Source organism: Syngnathus typhle, linkage group LG9 (genome assembly GCF_033458585.1).
Source record: "Syngnathus typhle isolate RoL2023-S1 ecotype Sweden linkage group LG9, RoL_Styp_1.0, whole genome shotgun sequence".
Lineage (NCBI taxonomy): Eukaryota > Metazoa > Chordata > Actinopteri > Syngnathiformes > Syngnathidae > Syngnathus > Syngnathus typhle.
The window spans coordinates 10,342,551-10,354,382 of record NC_083746.1 but is presented as its reverse complement, the minus strand read 5'-3'; the positions used below and the strand labels follow the sequence as shown (position 1 = coordinate 10,354,382).

The window sequence follows — 11,832 nt, the reverse complement described above, 5'->3', positions numbered from 1 at the left end:
TTGGCTATGTTGTGAGTCATGTTTACAGTCACGATGACTTGTTTGAAGTCTGAATGAAACACGCTACTTAACCCCTTACCGTTCCTGTTTTGTGTGTTTTAAGTGCTCGCGGAGCTTGCAGATATGTATTGTAATGTTTGTTATTGTGCATTATGGGAAGTGTGAGGGCGTTTGGGCAGGAAATGATGCGAGTTCAATAAAAAGTGACTAAATTGCACCAGCCACTGGTTTCATCTTTGACCACGTCGAGGGCATTACAGTATCTTCAAATATTCGCCATTATTGAAATCTCCTGAAACTCTGATTTCGAAGCCACAAGATGGCGCAAATACACCGCGAACTCTGCAACTTTCCAGCGTCCCGCATAGTTATTAAACAATACAGCGAGTTCCAAACAGCTTTATGTAGCTACTAACCTTGCAAAAAAGTTGCTGGAATCGACTCCATTGCTGGCATGCGTCACACACGAACACAGAGGAACGTCAGCGTCAAGGGAGACCAAAGATGTACGATTAACCGCTTCTATATATCAGATAGGAACAAAGATTTTGTAGTCCGCGTTGCATTCCGGAAAATAGATAGCGTTACACACAGCCAAATCGTCAAACAAACGCAGTTAACAGACAACACTTTAAGTACAGTGGGACAGAGAGGCATCGGAAAGGTAATTCAGCCACAACCAAACTGATCGCTTAGTACTCCTTTGGGTTTATTAGTTTACCTTTTTTTCCCCCCTCAACTGCATAACATTTTTTGCATACTGGTAAGACAGTTTTGAAAGTAGTAATACAACTACTAGTAAGGCAAAACTCTGCACTTGTTGACATTATGCGTAACTTTTAAATTGAAGCGCTAGTAAGAAAAAATGGCTAAGTTCTGACTTATTTACTTTTATTTTGTAATACTCGTGTTTGACCGCATGGTGGTGCTGTTGCTTTCAGAATACAGTAATGCACAATGGAAACCCTATAGAAACTGAAGACAATGATGTGGTTTTAAGGCGAACTTCCACAAAACATGAAATATGTGGTGGCCTTTCCTTGCCTAATAGCAATCAGACTTTGGCAAAAATACACAGCCAAAGGACAAAGTGCTTGTTTCCATTTTGATCAAATATTTACCGACCAAAAATGAAAGGTGATGTCTGGTCACGTGGCTGCTTTGACAACACAGGTACTGGGACAAGTGTAGGTCTTTTATTCTCTTTCCCATTTGCCCCTCTAGTGAGATGTTCCTGTACATCGTGGGGCTACTGGTCCTGTGGTTTGTCTACAGATGGTTGAAGGAGTTCAAACGTGTGGAGAACAAGGGAGACAAACATGTCTACATCACCGGTTGCGATAGCGGCTTTGGGCATCTCCTGGCCAAGCACTTGGATAAGCTGGGCTTCAGCGTGATAGCCGGCTGTTACACCGAGAAGGGCGAAGATGAGCTGAAGAAGGCCTCCTCCGACAGACTGACCACTCTTCACTTGGACGTCACAGACTCTGCAGGCGTTAAAAAAGCCGCGGCTCTCATCGACACTCTTGTAGGACAGAAAGGTAAAATCTCTGTGGAAGTAATGTTTTTCAATGAATAATGGAGGGTATGATCCAGAACTACCAAAACTGCGGCCTCGTCTTTTCAGGACTATGGGCCGTGGTCAACAATGCAGGCGTCGCTGTGCCGGCGGGCCCCTCAGACTGGCTTACAATTGAAGACTACAAGAGCATGCTAGCTGTCAATCTGCTGGGCGTGATTGACGTGACCCTGAGCGTCCTCCCTCTCATCAAGAAGGCCCAAGGCAGGGTGGTGAACGTGGCCAGTGTGTTTGGGAGGATCAGCCCGTTCGGCGGTCCGTACTGCGTGTCCAAATACGGCGTGGAGGCCTTCAACGACAGCTTGCGGTGAGCACTAACTCAGCAGAAAGCCGTTTGTCGTCCCCCCACTGAGCACCACCTTCATCTCAGCTTAATCCAGTGCTTCTCAATTATTTTCTGTTACGCCCCCCCCTAGCAAGAAGAAATCTATTCGCGCCCCCCCTCCCCACCGTGACTATCCTAACTTGTCTTGTAAGTCGTAAAATGTTGCACTGTCGCAAACGTGACAGAAGTAACAATGAGAGCGCCACTGCCCCCTGCTGTAGTAAACCCGCAATTACACTTTATTCTAGTACTGCCAAAAAAAAAGCCTGTTCCCCAGGGTCACACGCGCCCCCCCAGGAATAGCACCGCGCCCCCCCTGGGGGGCGCGCCCCACTATTTGAGAAGCACTGGCTTAATCTCTGACTTCAGGTTGAACTTGGCGCCATTTGGTGTGAAGGTTTTGTGCATCGAGCCCGGCTTCTTCAAAACAAACGTCACTGACACAAAGGTGTTGGAAAATAACCTGAAGAAACTTTGGGACCGATTGCCGCAGGACATGAAAGACGACTACGGACCAGACTTTTTGGAAAGTGGTGAGTTTCTTTTATGCCTCATCAGAAACTGCAAAGTAGTACTTGGTGTAAGCAAAAACCTTCGTGCATGTTCTCCACTTCAGCATTCAAAATGATGTCACAGAAATTCCAAGTGTTGACTGACAGCGACCTGATGAAAGTGGTGGGCTGCATGGAGCACGCTGTGGCCGCCGTCCACCCTCGCACCCGCTACTCGCCCGGATGGGACGCCAAGTTCATCTGGCTGCCTCTGTCCTACATGCCCACCTTCATCACTGACAACTACTTTCTTAAATTCAGCCCCAAGATTAAAGCGTCTGTGTTATAAAATACCACGGGAGTCCTTCCATCTGGTGTTACTTGCCACTTTTTTAAATTCTTCATAATCCCGTAAGTCAATGCAGCTTTACTCATAACTCTGATGTAAGACCTCAGCGTAGACAGCTGACCTCTGACCCGAAGTCTGTGCTGCTTTTAAAGGGCTTAATATTCAACTTGCTTTCTTTCTTATTGGACTTGGGCTGGGGTTGACTTGGGACCCACAGAGGGAAGGCACATTTGAGACCACTCACTGTACTGTACTGTCAATCAATTTCATAATTGTATATCAAGCTTATATAAGCAGTGGAAAAATAGATCAATCTTTTTTGTATCATCGTGAACACGAACCTGTACATCATTGGTGAGGCCAAATATTTTGTTGCCTAGTGGAACAAGTTTTGAAAAGGTTTTACATTTTTATATGCATATCAAATAAAACCTGGCATGTAGACTTTTTATATCCATTTAATGTAGCATGCCCAAATATGTGTATCAACATTGATGTTTCAAAATGAATAATTGTTGTCACACTGTATGAGTTTTAAACTGTCGTGTGATGCGGTGTAGTTCATTTTGGGCCAAGATCTAATCATACGCCGGTCAAAGAATGCGTGTTACACAATCGCGCACTAGTGAAACATTGAAGGGATTGTCTCTGCCTTTAGTCAGTCTTCCTAATGACTTCCGTTGACATGGTAGGTTTATTTTATTTGTTTTTGACACGATAATCTTAAATATGAGGGATTAACAATCGTGTAATGAAATCATAAGCGGCTAAGGTGGCGTGAGGCAATTAGGAATGTTTTCAAGTTTGGACTTTTGTAACGCATTAGGTACATAATTGTTAAGTAAAACTTAACTAATCAATTTCCTGGTCATATTTTGATGGAAGCTGTGTTTAAGCTATGTTTAATTTTATTTTAGAGCACTATGAATATGATATCAAGATTAAAAAAAAACAAAAAACAATCCATAAACCCCTTCAATGTCTCCATTTTGACAAACTGTCCATGTCCTTATGTTGGCCACCTGCTCTTCTATGTGTGGCCTGTTGGTGGCCTCCCGGTGTGCGAGGTTACGAGAACATAACTGAAGTCTGGAGTGCATGGTGTCACTCGCATTGGCTGCAGCAACAGAAGGTTGTAAACAAACAACGGCAGCTGTTGGGCCACCTCACATTCGCCACAATGATTAATAGAGGCAATGGTTCAAAGCACCTGTCCTATGGCGTTACTAAACTTCGGACACCCTGCCTTGTTCTCGTGTAATTTACCTCAATGATGCAATCTTGTCCACTCAGGTGACTGAACAACTGACTTTAGGTATTTTGGAGGTACGTCGACGATACTCGTTCAATTTTAAAAGGGATGAGCATGTTCTCCTACAAATAAAATAAAATATATGTTTCAGGCACTGGTGTGCCATCCAACCTTGACCTCTTTGCTACTTCTGGCTGCCCTCGTCGCCACATGCTGGTATATCAGAGACTCCTACGAGGTGGCCGCGTTCGACCTCAAGCATGTGCTCATCACAGGCTGCGACAGCGGCTTCGGCAACCTGCTGGCTAGACAGCTGGATGCCAAAGGTTTCCGGGTCATAGCGGCGTGCCTCACTGAGACGGGATCGGCGGAGCTGGCTCGCTCGGCCTCCCCCGGACTGAGGACGCTACTCCTGGACGTAACAGACGGCGAGAGCATTAGGAGGGCACGGGAGTTTGTGAGCGGAGAGGTGGGAGAGCGAGGTGAGCTGGATGAGGAGGAGGGGAAGGGGGGCTGGGCTGATAGAGTGCCAGTCCGAGTGAGGCGCCGGGAGATAACCTGGACTGACATCCTGGCCCCCTGGTTACTCCTCATCATCAACTCTTCATCCTCCTACTGACATGTCTGATAGATCCTTTTAGTGCAATGCGGAGGGAGAAAATAACCATCCCTGACTTTTCACAGCTGCACACTAACACTTCCTTAATCTGCCACAAGAAATAACATTTGATTAAAAAAAGACATATTTAAACTCGAGAGGGTTTCAAATCAAACATACGCCAGCATAGTGACCTTTCTCTTGACCTGTCTTATCTGCCCCTAATGAGGCAGCTTTGTTCCTCGCCAGGCCTGTGGGGGTTGGTGAACAATGCGGGCCGATCCACACCCATCGGCCCGACAGAGTGGATGCACTTGGAGGATTTTTCAAAAGTTCTGGACGTGAACCTGATAGGCACTGTGGACATGACGCTTCGCTTCCTGCCGCTCCTGAAGAAGGCCCGAGGGCGCGTGGTCAACGTGGCCAGCGTCATGGGCCGACTGGCGCTCACTGGGGGAGGCTACTGTCTTTCCAAGTGGGGAGTGGAGGCCTTTTCGGATAGCCTCAGGTACGGCTGAGTTCTTCTTGTCATAAGGCCTGAAGTAATCATAAACCAAAAGACAACTTCATGTTGTATATTTCAAACAACCACATTGGCTTATGACAATCCGTTTAGCTTAATGCTAGCAAACAATGGAAAATGTCATAGAAAGGCTAATGACAGGCAATTCATGGGTTAAGTAGAATAGTTGTATTCAATTTGTAATTAGAGTGTTGATGTGTTGTGCGTTAATAGACGAGACATGCAGCATTTTGGTGTCAAAGTGAGCATCATCGAACCTGGTTTCTTCAAGACTGACGTGACCCGGCTGGATCTCATTGAAGCTGACCTCAGAAGACTCTGGACTCGCCTCCCTCAAGAAACAAAACGCTTCTATGGAGAAACATACTTTGATGATTGTGAGTAAAAAGTGGGTTGAAGAAAATCATGATATTTTGAAAGAAGTCCAACCGTCATGACCTTGCAGATTTGAAGGCGCAGGCCTTCTCCATGAACGTCCTGTGTAGTTCCCGCATCTCTATGGTGACCAGCTGCATGGAGCATGCCTTGACTGCTCGCTCCCCCCGCACGCGCTACACCGCCGGCTGGGACGCCAAACTTTTCTGGATCCCGCTCTCGTACCTGCCTTCATTTGTGTCCGATTTTGTTATCAGCGCGCTTCTACCTTCTCCTGCGGCAGCGAGGAGGTGATGAAGAGGAACTTCACTACGGTCGCCAAATTCAACTCAGCAGCAGCCATTTGAACTGTCAGTGATCAGAAAAAGCAGGTTTTATTTGTAATCATTTAAGATTGTGGATACAAAATGACTCATCTGCATTCTGAGGGCATGCGTGGCTCATCCACATAAATTAACATCCGTGCACAAGCATGTTCAAGTATTCGGTCTGTTATTCCCCATCATCAGTGCTGATATAAAAAGACATAATCACAGTGATTAAAAGTCACAAAGTCAGGGATCACATAAGAGTAAAAAAAAAAAAAAAAAGTTTTGATTAGGTAAATCGCATTATTTAGCTCACGTGTTTGGACTGCAATTCATTCCCTGAAGGGATTATACGGTATTGATTATATATTTATCTTATGGCAAAGGCAGAAAATCATCAAGCTTTGTTTCCTCTCCTGGACGCGTATAAATGCACAACTACCCACACGGGCTATTTCAAAATCTTCTCGTTGAAATTTACAAATATACAACAAAATTTCATCTACGTCTTTATCAGCAGCGTCAGTGCAAAGATATACGTATTGTACATCAGAATAAAGAAAAAAAAACGAGAATTGGCATACGTAATGTCACAATGTGGTGAATGGTCTTTGTTGTTTCGCTGGTCTCCAAAAAAACACTCAGTGGACGATGGCTGGTCCGGGTAAGGAAGCACTTCGGTGACCCACGGCTGATTGGGAAAAGATTTTATTCAACCGATGTCAAAGTGATGTCTCTCCAAAAGTTTGAGTGGCCCCAAGAGCAAAGATGTTTCAGCTCTTGACAGCACAGATGTTCGCCCCAAAAAGGCCCTCGCGCTTCTTGCTCTTGCCCCTTGCGCCCCTGCGCCTTGCGCGCTCCTCGCGCTCTCCTCTTCGCGTTCTTGACCCCCTTCTATCTGTTCGCCCCCATCATTTGTACCTCGTAAGACAACAGCTGCGGTCCGAGTCTCACTCTACTGGTTACTTCCGATGCCCTTAAAAGTGCATGGACAAAGGTCTTCCTGGTCACGGACGAATGGCCCTTCCATATTCTAAGCACCTACACATTGCTGAAACTAGATCTTCTCTGTACCGCAAAAATAGCTTAGGGTCTTCTCACTGCTGCAAGGTCGCCATTTAAGGTGACATACAGTGACGCATAGAATCCAAAATTTACCTCATTCCCCCCTCCGGGACTTTATAAATGTCCCGAAAACGGTCCAAAAAGAGATGACATCGGTAAACATCCAAAAATCTTCACCCAACCAAATTTTCTGATCACGTCTACAATTTGGCCTATACCTGCACAGCCTATATCACGCTCGAGGCATGCTACTTAAGGTTATTTTAACTAGGAAAGCTCAAACTACTTTGTTATCCAATTGCTCCCTGACAGCAATCTGAGGCCTCTCAGGAACCACGAATAAAGAAAATTGAAGTCCACATTATTCAAATGACGATAACCACCCCCCTTAGGTAATATCTCAACACCGTCGATAATTAATAAAGCAATGAATTTGGTGTGGTCCGTTAGAAACCTCAAAAAGTTGCCGGCCCTCCCTCGAGAAAAAACCATGCCAGTCTAATGACACGGAAAAAGAGGGAGGCCCTTTCTAACATCCTCAGTGATTCCTTCCACCTGGCGTCAGCCAGGTACAAGGAGTCTTGGCACATATCACAATCCACAAAACAGTATGAGCTCACAAAACAGAAGGAAAAGAAATGACAAGTTCACCGACCGCTAAACAGTCAAACTGCATTGTCAATGTTAACATGTGAAAAGTTAAATGAATAAGATAAAGTAATTACAGCATGTAGTCATCAGATAAAGTACTGATTGATAAAATATTGGCGCAATATCACATCACACTGAAACGTTGAAGCGCCCTCAGTGTTGCCCCCCTTGCATATGTAAGTGCCTGTCGATGCAAAGTCCAGTCCACTGAATGCTCAGTAGTGAATTTGCCCCGGGATCACTGCTCAGGGCCCGCCGTCCATCCAAAATCTTTATGTCCACTCCACCGTCCTCAGAGTCTCTTTCCAGGCCCTGGTCAGCGTCCACGGGGTCTGCAATAATCGGGAGCCACTGCCAGTATTTAACGATGACAACAGCACAAAACCTTGAGTTGCAATGAAAAAAGCAGCAATGCCCAGCGTAGGCCGGAAGTCCTCCCGGCCCCCTTCGGTCACCCCCAGTAGACGACATCTCCATAACCAGTCGTCTGTAAACTAAATCTTCTCTTTTGGGGTTGATTGGGGCACGGGGACGACTAGTGGTCGTCGTCTCATCGAAGTGCTCAGTAGAACCTCCGAGCGTTCTCGGCATCTACTCCTATGATCCAGAGGCCCACGTGATTCCTGAAACAAACAAACAAACAAACAAACAAACAAACAAACACTCCCCCTTGGAGTTATGAATAATCCCCCTTATTTCACGTCGTGTTGTCGGTCTCACAAGATCCGTCCTGTAGCAGAGTAACTTCTGCCTGTTCAAGTTAGTCTTTCCTGCTGCAGCTGTCCCTGTCTGAAGTCCTGTCAATCAGTCTTTGCAATTGCTTTTCCCAGTTCAAATCTTAATTTTTACTCCAAATTTTCCTCTTTGATTCCAATTTTTCTCAGTATTCTCAAATGGGCATCAGTCCTGTCAGTTTTGTTCACCTAATTTGTTTATGTACATTATCTTTGTCTCCCCTTCAAGTCATCTTACTGTTCAAATCAGTCGCCCTTTTGAATGGACCTGTAATCTTCCCCAAATGATTTAACTATTCAACTCTTTTCAACATTTGTTATGCAAATTAACCCTCTTAAAATGTGTTCTTAAATACTTTCCCTTCATTAGCAGCTTTAATGCATTCATATGTTAAGGAATTATCCCTATTGCTTGTTTCTGGTCCAGTTTCCTATTTTATTTAATTACCTTCCAAACATTTGTTGTCTATTGCGCTGCAGTCTAATCCCTATTAGCTGTATGATTTGTCATCATTCGTGCTTTTCCGTTGACACACTTTAACCGTTACTGTCGCTAGATTGTTACCACGCTTTGCATCCATTCCAGATTGTTGTCTCCCATTAACTCCTTTCCTTTCGAGATGCTTCTTCTGCTCCTTCCATCACTGCCTGTTGAATTCTGGCACGTCCTGTTAAAGCCTCAAAAATAATTGAATCCGAAAAAACATTGAATGTCACAAATAGCTTTTATATCTACTTACTCATTTAAATGTAACTCCCCCCTCTGACACATTCACTCAATGTGTCATCAGGCATTCAAAAAGGAACCGCCAAAACGTCCTACCGCATCATCATACGTCCTGCAGCCAGTTTGTCGAACCTTTCACTCATCCAGAACCGTCATCCCCAAGTTTCTGAAAATTGACTGTTCACCTCACACTCGGCAACACAAACAAAAATCATCGCACTCCTGCCGGTGAGCATACAGCCCTGCTGACAGCGGACCCTTTTGCTCACAAAAAGTACACAGGCATCGAGTATCAAAATAAAACATAGACACACAACGAATCATGGCGCCCGGGGATTCTGTCCTGAAAATCCTCAATCATCACAAAAATCAAAAGGGTTAGGGTTAACATTTTCACGTGAATTCAATATAAACTCTCCAAGACTGCAATCGCCAACCTGCAAAATTATTACAAGTTATAAAACAGCCAGCAATCTGCTCCTTGGCTGGTGGTTGATGCTGCAATAAGTCAAGTGACACACAGAAACAAAGCAAAGCTTGCACTTGCCACAAGCAAGCTTAAGTTTCAAATGTTTGGTTGTCATCCACATAGTCAGTCATCCCGTCGGGTGAGTCCAAGTCTGTCACGTCATATCGTCCATTGTCCTAGTGTTTGATATTAGTCCTGTCTTGTCCATTCGTGTTGCTGAAATGGGCCTTCTCCATGAACTATTTTGTTGTTCATGGTGCCTCTGATTAACCATCAGCTGTTGGTTAAGGTTACCACTCATCACTCATCAAACTTGGGTGTTCCAGTCTCATGTGAGAGGAATCCTACCCTCAACTGTGACCCTTTCACCCCAACTCCAAAATACTTTGGCCTTTCACCCTGTCCCAGACACACATACACATTCTTAACCACACAAGTGCCAATTCAGTCACCTTCATCGCTCAGCTCTCATTCCACACCAAACAAATTTAGTATGTGTAAGTGAGTAGGCAATCAGTGAATATTGAAGGTAACACTTCATTTCTGGATGTTCTTCTCGATTAAATATTTCATACAATCGTACCTCACTTTTACCGTAAAACTGTCAATTAAATGCCTAACAAATTAGTTATTTCTACTACTGAGCCTGTCCAAGGGTGAGCATGGGGAAAGAAGCAGCCTCAGATGGTCCTTAAATAATTTTATCCTAATCAATCATTCTGATCGAACCGCTGGGTAAAGATACTCAAAAGGGTCCCTCCGACAGTCTACTCCCCTATGGTGTTTTCACTTTGCCTTGTCAATGCATTTGTTATTTGAGTCCTATCACGTTTGTCATCTCGTTAACTGTCATTTTGTGTGACTCTTATGCCGCATTATTCTTAACCGTCAAAAGCTTCCATGGCTGTTATTCCTTGAACTTATCGGACTTTCCGACACCAGAATTCCCCGTGAGGTGTAATTAACTTCTAATTTTATTAATTAATAATAATCAGGTCCATTGTACAATCTAGCCACCTCTTGACTGCATCCTATTGGGTCCTAATGTCCTATTTTCATCTCCAATTTGTCAATGACTCTATGTCTAATTGTTAAGCTGGGTGGACTAAATATGATCCTACTCTTATTTCATACAATTTAGCCTATCTGTTTTATCCAAATTTATCCTCTGATTATGATGCTTTTACTTTTTCTGTAACACTACACCTTTTGTTCCTGATTTATTTATTTATCTTTTATCAAGACTCCTCAGTTGTGTCAAGTTCAGTGCCCAAGCAAGCTTCCATTCACTTTGACTCAAGCCCCACCAAGTATTGATTACGCCCCAGCAAGGAGTCCAGTTCGCTTGTTGCACGTTTCATGTCTCATGGTTCTTTCGCCGCACCTCATTGTCAAGTTGTTGTCTTTAGTTGTAGCCTCAGAGCCAACTCATTCCTCACTCTCGGATGAGTCCATTTTCAACTGAGTCCATTCACATCTTGTAAGTTTCTTCACTCTCGCCTCAGAGGATGTCGTTTTCCTCCTGAAGCGTTGTGCTCCCCCCAAGCACAAATATAGTCCTTCTTTGCTCTTGCAAAAGGTCAAAGGTGCCTCAGAGCCATGCACCGTTTTCTTGTTGTTCTCAGCTGTCGGTGGAGTCTCGGGATTGAGTTTCAGGGTCACTGCTGGATACTGGAAAAGACAGACTGGGAAACCAAACTTAAATATCGTCTTCCAATTAGCCATTAATTACCTAGTACCTTTTGTTAATCAAACTTCCAATTCTCCTATTAACAACAATTTAATATATTTGAGAAAAACGTTGCCTTTCCTTCATGAGCTCTCGGCTGTATTGTGATGGACCTTATTTGAACAATTTTAAAGTGGCAGATTACCCCAAACTTAAAATTGCAAGTCTTAACTGTGATTTCTCTCAATTATACTGTGATTTCCAGAAGCTCATCCTAATTTCAGGCTACATTCTATTGTTTGTTTTCCTGCCTTTGATTTTATGCAATCCTCTCTATCATCTTTTCACCTTTCCTGATTTGAGCCTTTAATTTCAGATAAAGTTTCCCAATTTTGCGTACAGAATGTACATTATTCATAATTAAGTCATGTTCCAAACATTGCATCCTCTCTGGTCTGACCTCAGTATTATTGGTGTTATGCTCACTTACCGATATTACTGGACTATCTTGAATTTTTAATTCTCCGCCACTACATCGAAGGCCATTTCTCAGCTGTTCACTTTTCCCATGCTCCAGTTAGGCTCTATTATTCGAATCTAGAATGTGATTTTCATTTGAGTTTCTTACTTTTGGACTTCTAAAATGGTCTTATCGCTAATTTATTTGTACCGAGCATATTTTTACAAGAATATTAAAAGAACCAACAGATTACTACC

The 11,832-nt window shown here is 43.9% G+C and overlaps 2 protein-coding genes across 3 annotated transcripts; both read left to right on the top strand.

Moving 5' to 3' along the window:
- The first annotated feature begins 511 nt into the window (after nucleotides 1-511).
- LOC133159456 (retinol dehydrogenase 7-like) lies at nucleotides 512-3,188 on the top strand. Of its 2 annotated transcripts, none has more exons than XM_061286459.1 (5): nucleotides 512-664; nucleotides 1,225-1,541; nucleotides 1,628-1,886; nucleotides 2,274-2,437; nucleotides 2,521-3,188. In XM_061286459.1, the coding sequence occupies exons 2-5, from the start codon at nucleotides 1,229-1,231 to the stop codon at nucleotides 2,742-2,744; spliced, it is 960 nt and encodes a 319-aa protein (XP_061142443.1). In that variant the 5' UTR covers nucleotides 512-664; nucleotides 1,225-1,228; the 3' UTR covers nucleotides 2,745-3,188. The 2 variants fall into 2 exon arrangements, with proteins under 2 accessions (XP_061142443.1, XP_061142444.1); XM_061286460.1 differs by having other exon boundaries at nucleotides 2,541-2,748.
- A 786-nt stretch (nucleotides 3,189-3,974) lies between these two features.
- On the top strand, nucleotides 3,975-6,175 carry rdh1 (retinol dehydrogenase 1; the record flags this gene model as incomplete). Its single annotated transcript, XM_061286360.1, has 5 exons — nucleotides 3,975-4,070; nucleotides 4,148-4,478; nucleotides 4,844-5,102; nucleotides 5,331-5,494; nucleotides 5,563-6,175. Coding segments are annotated over 5 exons (1,074 nt in total), but the record flags the coding sequence as incomplete, so codon positions are not given.
- Nucleotides 6,176-11,832: the final 5,657 nt, after the last annotated feature.

Excerpts from the sequence above, each read along its gene's own strand:
- LOC133159456 (XM_061286459.1), top strand. The coding sequence starts at position 1,229 with ATGTTCCTGTACATCGTGGGGCTACTGGTCCTGTGGTTTGTCTACAGA. Across the intron at positions 1,542-1,627 it reads CACTCTTGTAGGACAGAAAG|GACTATGGGCCGTGGTCAAC; the intron begins GTAAAATCTCTG and ends TCGTCTTTTCAG. Across the intron at positions 1,887-2,273 it reads GCCTTCAACGACAGCTTGCG|GTTGAACTTGGCGCCATTTG; the intron begins GTGAGCACTAAC and ends CTCTGACTTCAG.